General features: G+C 36.9%; 1 protein-coding gene across 1 annotated transcript in view; it reads left to right on the top strand.

Annotated features, from left to right (window-relative positions):
- Positions 1-18,835, top strand: part of AP3B1 (adaptor related protein complex 3 subunit beta 1) — a gene marked incomplete in the record, with an annotated part of 140,574 nt that overhangs the window by 59,198 nt on the left and 62,541 nt on the right. Inside the window, 4 exon segments of the mRNA XM_072416305.1 lie at positions 5,922-6,098; positions 10,853-11,039; positions 13,324-13,454; positions 17,862-17,970. Coding sequence (XP_072272406.1) covers positions 5,922-6,098; positions 10,853-11,039; positions 13,324-13,454; positions 17,862-17,970 — 604 coding nt within the window.

Here is an 18,835-nt window from a genome sequence, read left to right as displayed (position 1 = left end):
CTCCAGGGCGGATCCATGAATGACGAGCTCTGTACACGCCAGATTGTCATCCCATACCAGCCCTGAGGCGATTATCGGATGTGAATCATCTGACATGTGTACGTGATTAGGCAAAAATAATAATCCAATGCGTTTCAGGGGTTTCAAAGGACCATTTCACCAGGATTCTAGAATGCCAGAAAGGGCATAAACTTGATGATAATAGGTTACCAGAGAAAAAAAATTTAAGCTTGACTATAAGAGCTGATTCAGTCCTTGGTTTGACAGCCTGACAAACATGCTAGTGGCCCATAGAGCACCTTATCAATGAAATATACTGTTTTTTGTATGTTGTGATTGGTCCAAAAATAAATGCTAATTGTACAACATCTCAGATTGCTGTTATCCTCTGAATAACACGGGATTTAGCATTCATATACCCATAAAGAATTTCCCCCCTTTGTACCAGCAAATAGGAGAAGTGCTTCTAATGTATCACTGTTGTGAAGTAAAATATAATATTGCATAAAAATGTGTGTTCCCTTTGTTAAGAAACAGGTTCTGTCCATTTTGAACCCCGTAGTAAGGTCCAATTAGAGTGTCCTAATACATTAATTGTTTTGATTTCTACTCCAACAAAAAGAAAGGATGACTCCTCTTGTGACAGTAATTAGGCTTTTTACATTAACGGACAAAGGGTTAAATGTTATAGAAAGGTTGAGCAATTAGGAGACACACTCAACATTAAAAGCTGTTGTCTGCTAGCAATTATGTGCTAATGAAGTTGCTGGAGATATTTATAAACCCTGTATGTGAAGTGTTTGAGATAGTGGGAGATTTGCACAAGGTGTCAGTAAGTGCTAAAAATGTAAGGTTATAACAACAGACAAAGTGGTACTCACTGAATCATTGCCTCTAGCACTTACAGCTCTATTTTGCCAAGCCTGGCACGGCTAACAGTGTGGCCCACACATTAAAAAACAAACCAAAAAAATAGAATTGGAAAAAAGTTACATTATAGAAACAACCTGTGTTAAAGGAGATTGATTTTGTAAAATAGAAGTGTACATTGGCTTTGTATAAGACACAATTGTCTGCGTGTAAAATTTTAAGACAGATTGGTAAGGGAAAAGAAGAAATAATATTTTCTCATATTAAGTAGAACCAAACTAATCAGCCCACAAAACCTGATTACTCCATTATTGGTTGCCATCTTCTTCTTTCTTTTCTTCTAGTAGAAAATGTTCAGTCATCTTGATTGGCAAGCTCATGGTGGAGTAACTCGCACATGGGAGTTCATTCATTCCCAGCATGCGCAGAAAATGTATGTATATGTGTGTCTTATACATCATCCCTTTATAACTCACTCATCAAACTAATAACTGTAGGTGGAATTTTGTTAAAGTTTCTGCTCTTTGTCTAAACATGGAAATTGAAGCTGCTCTTGCCGGATTTGGCTGCAAGGCTGCTTGTTCTGGGATTTGAGTCTTGGGTTTGTTGTATTAATGTTGGTATAAATTTTACTTGTGCTATGCTGATGAGATGTCATTTTCAGCGATGAGGTGCCTAATGGAGCCTGGATTCAAAAAGAAAAATTCTTTATTGCAATGTTTCTCTGAGGTGTCATCCAGTTTGAAATTTACTCACTGTTGTGTAAGATCCTCCATAGTCATTTGGTACACAGTATGATGATGAAACAGATGATCAGCCGTGCATAGGTTAGGATGGGATATTCAGGCATAGTAGATTTATTCATATTTGTTCAACATGCAGCACTGTGTAAAATGCTGGAAGGTTGATTTTTTTTTTTCTTTTACCTTTGTGTGTGAAGAGGGTTTTCTGTCGATCACAATCGCCAATATTCAGATGGTGTTATGCATTGAACTAATTTGTTAACAAGCAATTGGGACTTTTGTATGCATCATATACTCCTTGGTGTAATGTACAGCTCTTGCATTGTCACTAGTTTAAAATGCCAAACAATTGTAACAGCTTTTGATAGTCATTTTAATATTGCAAAAGTACTGAGACTCCAATAAATTAAAAAAAAAACTTTGAGATATGATGATTGTAATTGTTCTGCCCCCTAAAGAATTTTAATTAGCTGGTAGGACTGTTGTTTGTTTACCTTCAGAGTTTAAAATTACCAACCTTAACCTGAAATAATTATGCAAAGAAAAAAAGTCACAAAAAAGCATATGCAGTATACATTGGGTGTCACATTGTCAGACATGAGTGACCTTTCCACTTGCTGAATTCCGAGATCAGAGGAAATAGCTGTAGATCAGTGCTCAAGCACAGCTAGCCCATAAAATATATATTTATTTTGTTCACCACTTTGCTCCTATGCACTTAAACTAATTGCTATTAGAATTGTTTTTTGTTCATTTGACGTTTAATTGGTCTTCTAGGGACAGTACAATTTGCTATTTAGGGATGTATGGGGGCCTTGCATTTTACCCCTGTGCTTTGTTTGATACATTTGTTTGTGAAATGTACAGTTTTGCATTTTGAACCAGGTAGGTTTATTTTTTATAAGATCTCAGATACATGTGAAAGAGTGTTTCTTTATATTCCCAAGTAATGAATATTAAGTGGTAGAAGTACAAGAGTTTTAAAGTTTTAATCATTGCTTTCTTTAATTGTCTATGCATGTAGGGGGAAGGGAGTGGCTTTTCACACAGAACCTTTCAGAAGTGGAGCCTGTGTGATTACTGAGCACATTACTCATTCTAGATTAGTTATTAAGTTGAGCCTAAATTATAATTTCCCAAATATTGCCACTGCAGCAAATGGCTCATTAAATGCAGACTTTGTGATAAATAGCTTTTCTGTTCAAAAATATCAGGGGGATGAAAAAAAAAGGCTGTGTTGCATATTTTACTAGTTTGAGTGATGCAGTATATGTTAGGTTGAACAGTTTGAGTTCTGTTGGCAGTGAATGATCAGCATCACACTCGGTCCGTTGGTTCTAATGGGGGTTACAAGAGAAGCTGAGCATCATTTGAGTAAGAATGAATGAAAACATGTATTGTGTTTGAATTTACTTTGGTGCCTCCTGAAATTAGAATGAATGCTCATTAACTCATAAACATGCCAGGTGAATAGTTCTTCACTTGCAGGATATACTACATGCACACAAAAGTAAATTGTTCTCCATGGTGCCCCAGGACAGAAGTTCTTACCAAGGGGGTATATACCCCCTGCAGGCAGGTATGGAAACCAAATGATGGGGGTATTGGTCTTTGTAGGAAATCCACTATTTTTTTCCTCAAGGCTTGTTTATTTACAAAGTAATATAAGTGCAAAGTGATATAAACCCTTTGAGGAACTTTAAAAAAAAAACGTCAACTCCCAAGTATGTATTTCAGTTATGTATTTGGAGTTTTTCTTTAAATCCGAAATTTTAGCTTAGTTTTTAATGGGCAAATATGGCTGTCGTTATGTTCATTATATTTACAAACTATACACAAAAAAATCCTTTCAAAATATTTGCGTATATTGATAATTTTAAATCAAGGTGATCTCTTTTCCATCTGTTATACATATTTTTTAAAAGGATTATAAAAATACAAGCAAACGAAAACAAAAAAAACTTTCTATTCCCATCAAGTCAATATATTTACAAATTATAAGAAATATAACTCAACATTAACTATTAGAACTAAAATATATTTTTTTCTACTAAATTCTAAGAGCATATGAATAAAAGATGCATTTTCTTAGTACTTTGTAAGGAATATGGATGATTGAATAGGTAACTGTCATGTTGTCTTCATACAACAAACATCTTCTAAATCCATAGGCCACTTTGTTAACATTTCTGTTTTGTATTTAATCCCAGGTATTTCTGTTTATATCCCAGCTATTTACTCTAATTTGATGCTGCTCACTCTTCTTTCAAACCGATTAAATGGAGGCGAGTGGTGCTTTTAGCGGCGGCCGTTCTGGTGTAAAAGAAAGCTTGTGAGGTCCACATTGTTTCTTAAGTGGTTCCTTTTGCAGTACATAATTTGTACTATTTCCTTTTTATATTCACTTTTATGAGCGCATGTGGAAGCGTGATGGAGCACCTCTGCTTTCCATCGTACAGAAATATCGCAGATACAGTTGATGCACCCACCTTAAGAAAGTGCACTTAACTGCTGGTTAAATGCTTGTGCCGCGATGTAGAGCCTTAACCGACTTCTGGCTGCTCGCCAGCATAATACCGGCAAATAATGGAAGTAATCTAGCCAAAGCTTTTCCTTTTCACTACAAACCTTGGACTTTCAAAGCCTGGAAGTGGATGTTCTCTGCTTCTCTAATGGAAAGGCACATGTTGTTTGGAATTTACTTAAACAGAAAATAAATGCGGCTTAGTAAAGATATTATTTGTTCATTACATAAGTATCCTTCAGTGCATGGCCGCCTTCTTGACTCAATGTGATTCTAGTTGTAAATAATATATTGATATGTGTTTACCCAGATACGTCTTAAAAATTGGTATTGATTGGAGTTTACCTAATATGATTGAAACAGTCTTATATCTGTAGCTTAAAAGGAAAATATTAGCTGTTTTCTGTATTTCTTTCTTATGATATTTATTTTCCTTTTTTTATATATATAATTTGTATTCTGTTCTTCCCTGAAGACATTTTTTATGACCAGTAAAGGTTTAAATTTTCTTCCTAATCTTATAACCTGTATCATGTTATATATACACACTTTCCTTGATTGCCTTTTTTTGTAATAGTGTGTATATATAAACTAATTTAGTAGTTTTAACATGAATAATCCTTGACAAGCCTTTCTGTCCTTTTTTGACAAATTACAAGTTTGGAGGATCATGGTTGATTTGTTGTATTACTTGCTATAGAGAAAGGAAATTATTCCACGGACCTGGCTATACTGTCTGACCTGATGTTTGGTTTACAAGACTGGCTGCATGTAACAAATACTTTGAAGGATTAAATATTACCCATAAATATGTATTTAACTTTTACTTGATAAACACTTCATCTTTAGTTAGGTTTTGGATACATAGTGACATGAGCAAACATCCAATCCAAGATGACCATTTAGGTCTGACTTATTCACAGTACTGCATTTTGCGCCTCATAATTCCAAATACCAGCTCACTTTTTTTTTATCAATGTGAACAAAACAAAACCATCATCCAATAACCCGCTGCCTTATGTTAATAGGTAACAGCTACGATATGTACACTGTGAGTAGAAGTACACTGGTAATAACGCTTACTGACTGTTATCCAATTTGCATCACTTTGATTTTAGTGTGCTGCTCATGTGATGGCTGTCAACAAGTAGGTACAACTCCCAGTAGCAGAGAAATCTACCCATGGCAGTCCTAGCCTATATATTGCCATTGTAAAGACTTGTTTTACTACGTTATCACTATTTTGTCCTTTAATGGACAATAATTTCCTGTAAGGTACTAAATTAGTAAATCAATTAATCAATTGATCACATAGCAATTTAAATTTTAGTTTTGAGTTTGCAATATTCCAACGTCAGTGAAATCCAGTGGGGACATAGCGAAAGAAATGGCAATGCCTTATTGTTAAACCTGAACTTAGGCAAACATTTATTTCATTGTTGCAATATACAAACTGTAAATATATTTTCCAATTAATAAGCATTTCAGTACTTTGACATGTACATAGCCATACAGCATAGGCACATGAGCACATCTCAAACCCCATCCTGCCCCAGACCTGGTAACTGGAAATTAAGGGTTCAGCATCAGACCAGGGAGATCATCTTTATGCTCCTGTTAGCTTCTTCCTTTTTTTAACCTTTATGCTCCTGTACAAGGGATTAACATTTGAAGATGTTAGTTGCCTGGCTGTGTAGGTTGCAGTAGTTCTGAATCACATTCAATGCATTATTCCAGGCAATTAATTGTGCTTTAATGTTTTTTCTATCCATTTGTGTATGCAGGTTCCAGTGGCACGAGCCAGCATTCTTTGGCTTATTGGAGAATATTGTGAGCGAGTACCTAAAATTGCACCTGACGTTCTTCGGAAGATGGCGAAAACCTTCACTAATGAGGATGACCTTGTCAAGTTGCAGATATTAAACCTTGCCGCAAAGCTTTACTTAACCAATTCCAAGCAGGTAAAACTGGTTTAGTACAGTCTGCCATGATCACTTAAGCTTTTCTGTTGTGAACAATTGACAGAACAAGAGCAAAAGCAATCATTTATTCAATGATGATAGTTTTTAGCAAAAATGTTAACTGTGGAGTAAAATGTCCCTACTATGCTGAATGCTGCAGGATTAACTCTACTGTTACTGTATCCTACAAGTAATTTATAAATGGACTGTGCTGTGGTTTAGACCCTGTGTTGTCCTGTTTAGTGTACTCTGGTTTAGATCCTGTGTTGTCCCGTTTAGTGTACTCTGCACAATTCTACAGAGAACATGCCATTTATGAAAGTTAGTACATGACCCCCCCCTCACTGACAGTTTTGTCCTTTTTACCAATTCATGGAAGTGTTAATTCACTTGATTTTGTTATGCACATTTATAAAGCATAGGCCTGTGCTTGATACATTTACTGTGGTAGGGCCATTGCACTGGCACCTCGACGTTTTTGATGGAGAGATGTAAGGTTTGATCCCCTGACAGGTCAAGTATTTGCTTCTGTCCAAGCACTGTGTCAGAGATCCTAAATAGCTTTAAGCAGCTGCCCTTTCTGCCAATCCAGGGTTTCCACTACTAGAGTTTCTCTGCTTTCCTACTGTATTTGATTTACCTGTGTAGGGGAATGCAATGGTCAAGGTCTCTACACTTTTATCTCTTCCTACACTGAAACAATACAATTTAGAATCAAGTTTAAAAATTCACTTATTTACAGTTCCCTCTTCATACAATTGTGCCTGCTTTTCTTTTCAGTACCAGAGTAGTGTTCAATGTTAATTGTGTGTTTAAGGAAGCCCATTGCAGAGTGAATACAGAATCTGATGATCATCTTTTTTGTGTGTGACACAAGCTACAAAAGTTAGCATTGAGTTGCAGGATGATTGCAATAACAAACATTTTTCTAGCAATGTTAGTAGTCTACCTTGTACAGAGTTTGATTGAATGTGAGTCCAAGAACAGTGCTAGGTTATGTCTGGTCTCATGGGTCATCTGTGTACTTTGGTTGGGAGCCTAATATTAGGGTAGTTTGTTTGTGTCACATCTGTTGTAATTGAGTGTCTGTTTTCATTTTATTTTTTCATTAGTTAGAATATAATCCAAAAAGCTGTCAGACAGTTGGGCACAATTCTTTGCATACTTGTGGGAAATGGTGTGCTATGTAATTCAAGGGTGAGTTTTGTAGTCTCACAATTTTATAGAAGTTTCTGGAAGCACAGAATATAACTGGGTATGAAAGCTTTAAAGTAAAGATAACAGAGTCTGTTGAGAACAACCAATTGCCTCATGGAATCAGGAAGGAACTTTTTTCACCTGTTGGAGCAAATTGTACCAGAGTTTTTTTTTTGTCTTCCTCTGGATCAACTATGTCTATAATTTTTTTATATCTGGAATATGTTTATTTCCCTAGTGGTTGAACTTGATAGACTTATGTCTTTTTTCAACCTGACTTACTATGTAACTATGTAACATGGATAGACCGTAAATTCCTCTAATGTAGGAGGCATGTACTGTGAGCTTTGGATATAGGAGGGGTTCCCTGAAAACCTGAAAGTTAATTCAATGGGTTCCTCATGGTAAAAAGATCAAGAAACATTGCCCTAGACCCATCACTTGGAATGAGGTCACATGCTTCTCATTTCAGAGTAATCGTTGCTAGCTGCATCAGTGGAATGAAATTGCAGGAGATGGCCAGATGACTATCTGTGGTATCAGGGGGTGTTTGTCCTAAATAGGTGTTGTGGTTGTAAGCAGTATTTTATGATGTTGGGTGGAGGTGATGACATGGGATGGGCTCATCTAAAGTGCTTCTTTGGATGGCTTTTTTCTAGTTAGATCACAATTCATTTTAAATGAAATTATGAACAAAGATTGCATAAAAATGTGAGGAACTAAAGCCCTTTTTTAACACAACCACTTAATTTCAGGGGCTCAAAAGTAATTGGACAAACTTAAAAGCTGAAAAAAAAAATGTTCATTTCCAATACTTGATTGAAAACCCTTTGCTGGCAATGACAGCCTGTAGTCTTGAACTCATGGACATCACCAGGTGCTGGGTTTCCTCCTTTTTATAGTTTGCCAGGTCTTCACTGCAGCGGCTTTCAGTTTTCTGTTTGTCTGTGGGCCTTTCTGTCCGAAGTTTAGTCTTCAACAAGTGAATTGCATGCTCAATTGGGTTCAGATCAGGTGACTGACTTGGCCATTCAAGAATATTCCACTTCTTTGCTTTAATAAACTCCTGGGTTGCTTTGGCTGTATGTTTTAGGTCATTGTCTATGAAACGCCTCCGAATCAGTTTGACTGCATTTACCTGGATTCGAGCAGACAGTATGTCTCTGAAGACCTCGGAATTCATTCAGCTGCTTCTGTCCTGTGTCACATCATGGATAAACACTAGTGTCCCAGTGCCACTGGCAGCCATGAATGCCCAAGCCATCACACTGCCTCCGCCATGTTTTACAGATGATGTGGTATGCTTTGAATCATGAGCTGTCCCACGCCTTCTCCATACTTTTTTCTTGCCATCATTCTGGTAAAGGTTGATCTTGGTTTCATCTGTCCAAAGAATGTTTTTTCTGAACTGTGCTGGTTTTTTTTTAGATGTTTTTGAGCAAAGCCCAATCTAGCTTTTCTATTTTTGATGCTTATGAGTGTCTTGCACCTTGCAGTGCACCCTCTGTATTTACTTTCATTCAGTCTTCTCTTTATGGTAGACTTGGATATCAATACGCCTACTTCCTGGAGAGTGTTGTTCACTTGGTTGGCTGTTGTGAAGGAGTTTCTATTCACCATGGAAATGATTCTGCCATCATCCACCACTGTTGTCTTTCGTGGACGTCCAGGTCTTTTGGCGTTGCTGAGTTCACCAGTGCTTTGTTTCTTTCTCGTGGTGTACCATACTGTAGATTTTGCCACTCCTAATATTGTAACAATTTCTCGGATGTTTTTTTTTCCTGTTTTTGCAGCTTAAGCATGGCTTGTTTCACCTGCATGGAGAGCTCCTTTGACCGCATGTTGTCTGTTCACAGCAAAATCTTCCACATACACACATTCCCCTCAAATCAACTCCAGGCCTTTTATCTGCTTAATTGAAATGAAATAACAAAGGATTCGCCCACACCAGCCCATGAAATAGACTTTGAATCTATTGTTCAATTACTTTTGAGCCCCTGAAATGAAGTGATTGTGTAAAAAAAAAAAAGGCTTTAGTTTCTCACATTTGTAATCTTTTTGTTCAACCTACTAAATTAAAGCCAAAAGTCTGCAGTTCATGAGTTGTTTCATTTTATTAAAAAGTATTTGTGGTAATGTACAGAACCAAAATTAGAAAAAAGTTATCTCTGTCCAAATATTTATGGACCTAACTGTATATCTTCTCTCTTTTGTTCTCATAGCTGTTGACATACTTTTCCATTTTGCACAGAAAGGTTGTGCTGTAATAAACTAATTGTATGACTGGTAGAATGTCATTGAGAGTAGCAAAGAGTAGCAACTGTGATATTGAGTTTTTCAACAAACACCCAGCTGAAATTTTTCGATTATGATATGTTAATGATTACTTTTCAGTCTCTTGTTCACCTTAAAAGGTTGTTATGTAATGTCAAGTAAATAGCAGTATGAAAGTCTCCCTAATATTGAGGAATTATAGCAGGTTTATCAGCTGAGAGACCTCTCCTCTCCTCTCATCTTGATTACATGTAATTCTTAAATGTTCCGCAGGCATTTTTCTTCCTCCGTTTAGTAGGGTAAGTATATGAATTTGCTTCATTAGTTAAAATAACCACATTTCACACTCTGCACTTGTTATTCTAGGCCTTTGCGTCTTTATTTGTGCAGAATATACACACTTAACAACAGAATGTGTTGTGACTCGCTTTAACAAACATTTATGCATTTCAGATGCATCTGATTTAGAACATAATGGTAAAATTTGGTTTCCTGTATGCTATTATAAAAATGATCTCAATTCCATTTTTAATGTATCATATTCAACGGGCGAATTAAGAAATGATGGAAAATCTGCCATAAAACAAGCTGTTACCTTACATAAATAAATAAATGAACAATATTACTGGCGGCTATAAGCAGTCTTTTATCTCAGTTTTTAGAGGGCATCAGCAGCTTGCTTTTATGAAAAAGTAACAGCTAAATGCACTGCAAATAATTTGCAGTAATCCAGTCCGCTGATTCATGAGTCTCCTTTAATGGGTTGTAATTCAGCGCAAAGTAACAAAGTGCAGAGTATAGAGTGCATGGACCTTAGCGGTGCAGAGACACGATCTCTTTATCAAACAGTCCTTGGATGGTACATTTTGCTAGCCCCTTAAGACCCACAGAGGTTCTGCTGCCCTGCATATTTCCTTAATTAAGATTTGAGTGCCATGTTTTTTGTTGTATTTCCACATTCATTATCCTCACATAGACCCTTCAGTGGGTTTGCCATATATGATTATTTTTTAATGATGCCTTTCTTTCCACTTCGGCAGTTTAATAATCTAGCACATGGCTGCTCGGCGGTAGTTAGCATTCACCTCCCGGCTCAGAAAAGGACATGTACTTTGGCTATATACCATATACAGCCTTAGAAATACCTTCTCCCTGTGGGCTGACATTTGTTTGTCTTAACCATTCACTTTTATTACCTCCTATAAATATGTTTGCTGATGGTCATTAATAATCATAAATAAACAGTTCTCCTTTTTTGTCTTTTTTTTTTTAACTCTTTACAGACTAAACTCCTCACTCAGTATATAATAAATCTTGGCAAATATGATCAGAATTATGATATCCGGGACCGCACACGGTTTGTAAAGCAACTTATTGTTCCAAATGAAAAGAGTGGAGCTTTGAGTAAATATGCCAAGAGGATTTTTTTGGCCCAGAAGCCAGCTCCTGTGCTTGAATCTCCTTTCAAAGGTACATTAAATATGCTAATATTTTTATTTTTCTTGTGAGTAAACCTAGCTAGACAAAGTATAGTCTGTCAGAATAATGGTTCTTCCTAACAACAATAAAGTTACACTGTGCAATAGTAGGTTGTCTACCTATGTCGTGTTCATCCGACGGATAAAAAACTAAGTGTATGTGTCCAACTGTAGCTAAAAACAGTGTATTCAATCATACACTAAATATTCAATAATAAAATTGAATAGTAAGACAATTCTTTAGTTCTGAGTGTCAGGAAATACCCCAGCATTTATATCTACACAGGTGGCAAAAAGGATACAAAGTTCTGTATTGTTGTATTGTTATGTATTGTTATCTAGCTTTTCTGTAACCACCCAAAAACAGCCAGGTGGTTACTTAAAAGTGCTAAGTGTGCCCAGCTGAAAGGGTCTAGTGAGAACACTATAATAATGTAAAAAAAAATGTGCAGTAGTGATAAGTCATATTTTGTTCTGTTTGCTCTAAATGTGCAAATTTGGAATCGTGGGTGGAAACATTTATGAATAGACACCCAAGTGTTGTATAGAATTTAATTTTGCACATCATGTCCGCTCTTTGCTCTGTCTTATTTCTGCTGCAGTAAACAAAATTTGTAATATATCTCCTGAATGTGACCTGTACTACTGGGTTTGTTTTTTTATTAGCAGCAGCATGTAGGTAAAGTATACAATCAGTTTGTTCTGTACTTAATTTTTCCGCTTGTACCCACTTATTATAAAGACCAGTGAAAGGCACAGATTAAATACATAAAGGCTTACAGTGTTGTACTGTACAGGTAAATTACTAAGGTATTTGTGATTCTCTCCAATTAGTGTCCATGTTTGACTGTATAACCTGTTCTTTTTTCCATATGAGTACCAGCACACTTTGGTCAGAAACATATTCTTGGTTATTGACTTGGGACAGGCAGAGCTGCAGAATACTTGTGAGGTCAACCCAAAGGTTACTTCTGCTCCTTTCATTAGTAGACATACACAGTCTCTGGTGCAGCCTGACCTCTTTAGATTTTGGACTGGATTGTTCTTTGAAAAATATAGATAGAAGTGATAATAAAACCATCCATGGGTTTCAGATTGTTTTCTGCCACCTTTTTGAAAAACGATATTCATATAATAATCATTATCATATTATAATATTAACACCACACAGCCATCCTTACCTATTAGCCCTACAAGAAGCAGCCAACCTGCAAAATATGTCTAGGTACTAGAATACTGACAGCTGTGTGCTATGTGAGTAAACCTGCAGAAACAGAAAGTGCAGCAAGATAATGGTACCACCCCAATTTCCTAGCATGAAATAGGAAGTAGTACTTTCAGTGTTTTTTATATTTAAAAAAAAAATGCTCCCTTTAACATACAGTATATTAATGTGTGTTGTATGATGAAGCGGGTATTGCCGTTGTTTGTCCATCGTAAAGACTTCATTTGCTGTTTTAAACTTTTGCCCGGGAAATTCAGTTGGATTCTCTATTAAACAGAGCTGTATTATAAAAATGGTATTTATAAATTCAGTTTAAGCAGCTTCACAAATCAGGATAGCAGTGACCAGTACTTTACTACTTTGTTCTCTTTTAGAGTAACAAATCTGCTGACTGGTGAAGAGTAGAGAAGGATGGACTTTTATTTTCTATACTATCAAATCAGAAAGCCTTTTTTCACACTAATGAATTGGGACATTACTGTCTGGGCAAGTGTGACTGACTAAAAGTTACAAATACATCTGAATATAAAAGGGGTAACAGATATGCATTTAGGTTTCTACCTATAGGCCCACTTTAAGCTAAGTGCTGAATCAAAAACTGACTGTAAAAATACCCGTTGTAGTTTGCATAGTGTTCCATTCTTTTCAAAAGCTTAGAGCTGTGTACCGTTTCCCTGATCATGTAGAGTCATTGCTAATTTCTGTTCTAATGGTGTTTGGTGTAGCAGAAAAAAACCATTAAAATTCTGAATGAGTTGGAGGCAAGCCTTGTATATGGATTGTTTAACTGCGCTGTCATTCTTAATATCCACTGTACAGTCATTTTTATGGAATCTACATTTCATTGCTACACCTCTAAACATACTGAGTGATTAGCTTTTATATTGACCATTATGAAAGTGATTATTGTAAGGTATGGATTGAAGTAATCGTCTTAACCTATGGAGAGGCTCTTCTTCATTTTCAGTGAGCTCGTGTCCTTCTAATACTTGTCATAAGTTTTCATGTTTTAATATGATCGGCTATTTGTTATTGATGTTTCATTCCATAGATCGAGACCATTTTCAACTGGGTACTCTATCTCACACACTGAATGCTAAGGCTTCAGGTTACCTGGAGTTATCGGACTGGCCAGAAGAAGCACCCGATCCTTCTGTGAGAAATGTGGAAGTCATTGAACCGGTAGGCAATTTTCAAATGATAAAAGCAGCCCAATCAAGCAGATTATTTTTTATTGTTAATGATAAACAGGATATATATTGTGCCAGCATATTATGCAGCTCTGGCAACACTGTTAGGAGAACATTACAACTGTTGAACTCCATACGCCTTAATCCGATTTCAGTATACCCATTGCAACTACATTGATCAGGGTTTCCCCTAACTTTCATAAAGTAGAGTCTTCATTAACATGAATTTATGCTGTGTAGCTTTCCTACCTAAATATATGGAAATGAAAATACAGTGCGCCAACACTGGGGGAGGCGCATCAAATATGGAATTCCTTACGCCTTAGTTTAATAGGCTCAGATTCAGGGCAATTCGAGTAATTCGGGTAGCAGCAAGAACAGGACTTAAACCAGGGAAGCCAAAACAAACCAGAGCTGGTAGGCTGTATGAAATCAGTTTTCATATGTTATTGGATAATTAGCTCTTAAAATCACCACACAAGTAAACTCCTTCTACCTACTTTCCTGGCAAAATCAGGACAGCATATACAAGAAAGCAAAAGTGGAGTTGTCCTTGGTACCAAAGCTCTCCAAGGATGGAGAGGATACACTTTCATCTGTGAACTTGGGTGATCCTGCAACCTGGAATGGATGGATCTGGTCCTGGGTTGAATCATTTGCTAACAAATAGCAAATGAGTTTTAGGAAATCCATTCCAGGTTTGCTGGATCACCCAGCTTTGCCAGGTAGATGGTTGCTCCAGGTTTGGGCTAGCCACAGTTTTCGACTCCCAACACCATCTATTGTGTTTTGTCAAGAAAAAACACTGTCTCATTCTTTCTAACCAGCCAGTCAGAGCGTTTGCACACACTTACTAAGAGGGGAGGACAGACGCTCACATGACAAGCTAGCTGCTACTAGAGCCAAGGCCTAAATTCAAAAGTCTGTACTGTGCAAAGAGCAGGATTTATAATGTAAAGAGCTTATTTTTGGCAAGCTTAAATGTTTTAGGTTCCCTTCCCTTGCAGTATTTTGTCATTGGGTAATGCCTTCCCGATCACTTGTATCTACACACCTTGGAAAACATTGTCCCAGTGACCACTGATGGAACGCAAACACTGGAAATATTTGTGCTTTCAGCGTCCATTTATTTTTGCTGTTACTGTTTTTTTTTTTATATTTTCAATGCAAGGGCACAGTAAATCTAAGGGCAATCAGGTCCACTGTCCAATAGTTCGAGAACACTGTGACAACAGGATATCAAAACACAGTTTATTCTTTGAACTTTTGTATTCCAGTTAAACAGTCGATCAGCACATTTCAGTGAATGTATAATTAATCTTTTTGGCTGATCTAAGTGCAGTCTAAATACAACTTTAACATATTTCCCTCGCCCACTTTAGCAATAAAAAATACTCTTGTCTTCCACCTTCTTGCCCTCTACACCTTTAGTAGAATAACTTCAGTGGTCTTCACAGCATAAATTATTTTAAAGGAGAAAGTAATTTGTCAAATTATAACACTCTTAGCATCAGCTGTATCCAATAAGAAAAAAAGTTTACAGCTTCTCTGTCAGTCCGTTCAGTTTGTTCTTTGGCATAGTTGCACAAATTTTATTAGCATATATATTCATTGTGTAGGGGAATCTTAACAAAATAAAAAACATTTTTTGTGTTTTTCTGAGGTCAGTATATTCAAGCTTTGGGACCCAGCAATGTCCTTTGCAGGAGACCTTGTAGCACTTGTTTTGGAAATTTTAGCCTTTTTAGAGAGGACTAAGGACAATAGAGAACAATAAGCAACATTCACCGGGATTATGTTAGTAGTAAGTAGGGCTGCGGAGGTGATATATAAGACTTTTTGACTCCGACTCCTTGCTTTATTATACTTTCAACTCTGTATTTAAATATGTCTGTCTTTTTTTTGTGAACGAACACTGCATAAAGGGCATCTCATCACTGCCAAATCACAGCAGTTTTAAAGCATTATGAATCTGGTGTCTGCTTTTGGGAACAAACAGCACTGGATAATCATCCATCCAAGCCTGATAACTGCCAACAGGAAGCTAGATGTTGTTAAAGTTTAGAGTCTAAAATCTGTAGCTAAGCTCATATCATTGTGACTTTTTTTTGTTTGTTTATTAAAGAAAAACAATCTTTTAATTAACCTCAAATAAATGACAAAATTTATTGTTTACATTTTGTATTTATTTTTTTTACCAAGAGAGTTTGACGTTTAGAGATATTGAGTGAAAATCAGTAACCAGTTCAAAATAAAAAAAATGCTTCATTTTGGTATTACTAAAACAAAATCAAAACAACATTAACTGAAAGACAATTGGAACACATTAAACAACTTATGTAATATTTAATTATTTTCCATGCCAAAAGAAAGCCTTTCAACTCTGACTTTGGTCAGTGGTGCGGCTGTTACAGCCACATCATTTATAATTTCATAATAAACAAGGTATGCCTTCTTCTATAGTCAAACTTTTCCAGGCAGAGGGAAGCTCCAGGGGGCCTTCTTATCTGATTGCCCTGTACTTAAGTGAAAAGCTAAGCTGCGTACACACGTCAAATTTTTCTCGCCCGATAATCGGCATCGACCATATATCGGGCGAGAATCTGGCGTGTGTATAGCCCAGGTCGTTCATCATCCGTGGATCCGTCCTGGCGGATCCACGGACAATGAACGATGAGCGATCCTAATGCACGGGAAGGGGGAGAGCGCGCAGCAGGGTGCCGCTCCATCGCTCTCCCCCTCCCCTCTCCATAGAGCAAAACGGTGCTGTATGTACAGCACTCGTTCATGCATCTTGCAGTTCTTATCATTGGAAAGGATCGTAAAAGATCCTTTCCAGCGTCAAGAATTGCACGTGTGTATGCTGCTTTATGCTAAAGTACAGGAAAAGATATGCAATGAAAGACATCAATTTTAGGCGAGACTTTTAAAGCCTCAGTAATCAGTAGATTACAAAAATAACAAAATTTTATTAATAATAAACATTAAAATCAAATATATAAAACACAATAAAATCGTTGGTGTATATAATGACCTCTCCTTACAGAATACCCCCAAAGGGTTAAAATTCTGAATTACTTCTCAACGCGTTTTGCGGAACAAATCTGCTTCTTCAGGAGGAAGGAAAGGAGAAGATTGTACTTCCAGCAGCCCTCTTATTTAAATTTGTTGCAAGGAAGGAGGTGGTTATGGCGGCAATGGTATATTCAAATCACGTTTAGCTAATTAGTGAGTAATATCTTTCAATATAAATCATGAGCTGACTCCTCCTTTCTTGCAACAATTTTAAATAAGAGGGCTGCTGGAAGTACAAACGTCAGACTTCTCTCCTTCCTCCTGAAGAAGCGGATTTTTTCCACAAAACTATAGGTGGATGTTTCTTTAAATAATGCTAAAGTACAGCCCTTACTTGGCCATTAGTAGGTAAAAGTACATGTTGACGAGTGCAGATGGACCCCCTGAACACCCATTCCGCCCTAGGCAGAAGCCCAAGCCACCTTGGGCTAATTCAGCACTGAAGTACATGTAAAAGCAACACGCAGTTATTCTGCAAGCAAAATTAGGGAAATAGTCTTCCATTACATATTCTTACATGCATTATCAAAACTAGGTTTATATACAATTAACAATACCTATGCATTCAATGTGCACAGCATTTTCAGTGGATTCCAAACAGATCTGTTGGGAATGTATATAGGTAGACCCCTTTTTACATACGATATAGGGACTGTATGTTTGTTCTTAAGTTGAATTTGTATGTAAATCGGGACAGCTACATTGTTTTAATAACCTCATCTGTGTTTAGCAAAAGATTTGTTCTGCAAGTCATGCAAATTGCCCCCCCCCCCCCCAGGGAAGCCCCGTTTGTATCTAGGAGTTGCCTGTCCGTATGTCGGATGTCCTTAACCTTGGGACTACCTGTATATAGATTATGGTAGTGCTGTATAATCATCATAAAAATTTATAAACTTTTAAACCTAATATTAAATTATTTAATGTGAAATTGTTCCAAGATCTGACATAGTTATAAACATTTATGATCAAATGAACTTGTATAAACACATTACAAGCTATATGAAATAAAAATTCCTATTGTAATTTATCATAGTCCAGATTTAATTGTGTATGAAGGTCAGATCACATTAAAACTCAGCTAGACTTTACACTTTATTACTAAAATCTGTGATACAGGATATTATTACTATACACTTTCAATTTATTGGTAGTTGGGTTTGGTACATTTTGCTTACGTCAGGTACCCAATATTTGCTTATAACTCCCAACTCCACATGCCTAGTCAGTAGAGGCATATAGTAGAGGCAAGGTGCGTATAAATAGTTAATCAGTTTTTTTCTTTACAGTTCGTGTACATTTGGAAATACATTTTTCCTATTTTTAGGCTAAAACATGGGGACTTTTGGAAACGAAGATGAAAAAAGAAAAACCATCATCGGACAAATTCTATTCAGAATCTGAGGAAGAGGAGGAAGCCTCTGCAGCATCCAGTGGTAAATAAGTGTGGATGACGGATTTTAAGTTTTACCAAAGTACCCACCTTACAGAAACCCTATTAGTTTTCAAACAGATGTTCTTATTTTCTTCTTGTATCCTGTTAGGATATGGAAAAATTACAGTGGCAAGCTGTAATTAACTGCACCCACAACAAGCTTTTCCCTATGTTAAAGGCCATGGCAGGTTTGGCTGCTAATTTCTCAGCAGAGCAAACAAAGTTTGACCATGCTGTTTCTGATTTGTATGCTGGTACAACTAGTTCACCACTAAGAAGTGCCTAGAACTTTATTGTAAGGCGTGGTCTATTACACAGGATTTTTATTGAAAAATACATTTTCTTTCTTAAAACACATTTCTGTGGGAAATGTATTTCTCTATTTCTTAGCAGTTCTTCCACACTAAAAGCAAGAACATGTTTTTACAGCAGGGGTGTCAAACTCAAATACACAGAGGGCCAAAATTAAAAACATAAGTCGCGGGCCAACCCTGAAATTTATTGAAAAAATTGAAGATGCTTATAAAATCCTGCCTGCGCTAAACTTGGAGCCCCTGTAACTTCAAAGCTTCCTGGCACCTCCCACTTGTAGCTGAGGGGGAGTGCTGGAAATGCCAGACGCAGCCAATGCGGGGCTAAATCTTATGAGTGGCCTGCCGCTTGAACTCCCTCTTCATTAAAATAGCACAATTCCCTGCATTGTGTCTACAAAACAGTCCAATGTGGGGCCACGCATAGGAAGAGAGCCCGCTGATCTATAGATGCGAGTGATGCCGGGAATTGTAGTAGCGGCGCTATTTCAATGCAGCGAAAGGCCAGCTTTATATTTAGGATTTGAAAAAAAAGCATGTTGCAGGCCAGAGTTT

The sequence above is a fragment of the Pyxicephalus adspersus genome, chromosome 6 (genome assembly GCF_032062135.1).
Source record: "Pyxicephalus adspersus chromosome 6, UCB_Pads_2.0, whole genome shotgun sequence".
In the NCBI taxonomy this organism is placed as follows: domain Eukaryota; kingdom Metazoa; phylum Chordata; class Amphibia; order Anura; family Pyxicephalidae; genus Pyxicephalus; species Pyxicephalus adspersus.
The sequence above is the reverse complement of the archived record's forward strand: the minus strand, read 5'-3'. Positions and strand labels throughout refer to the sequence as shown.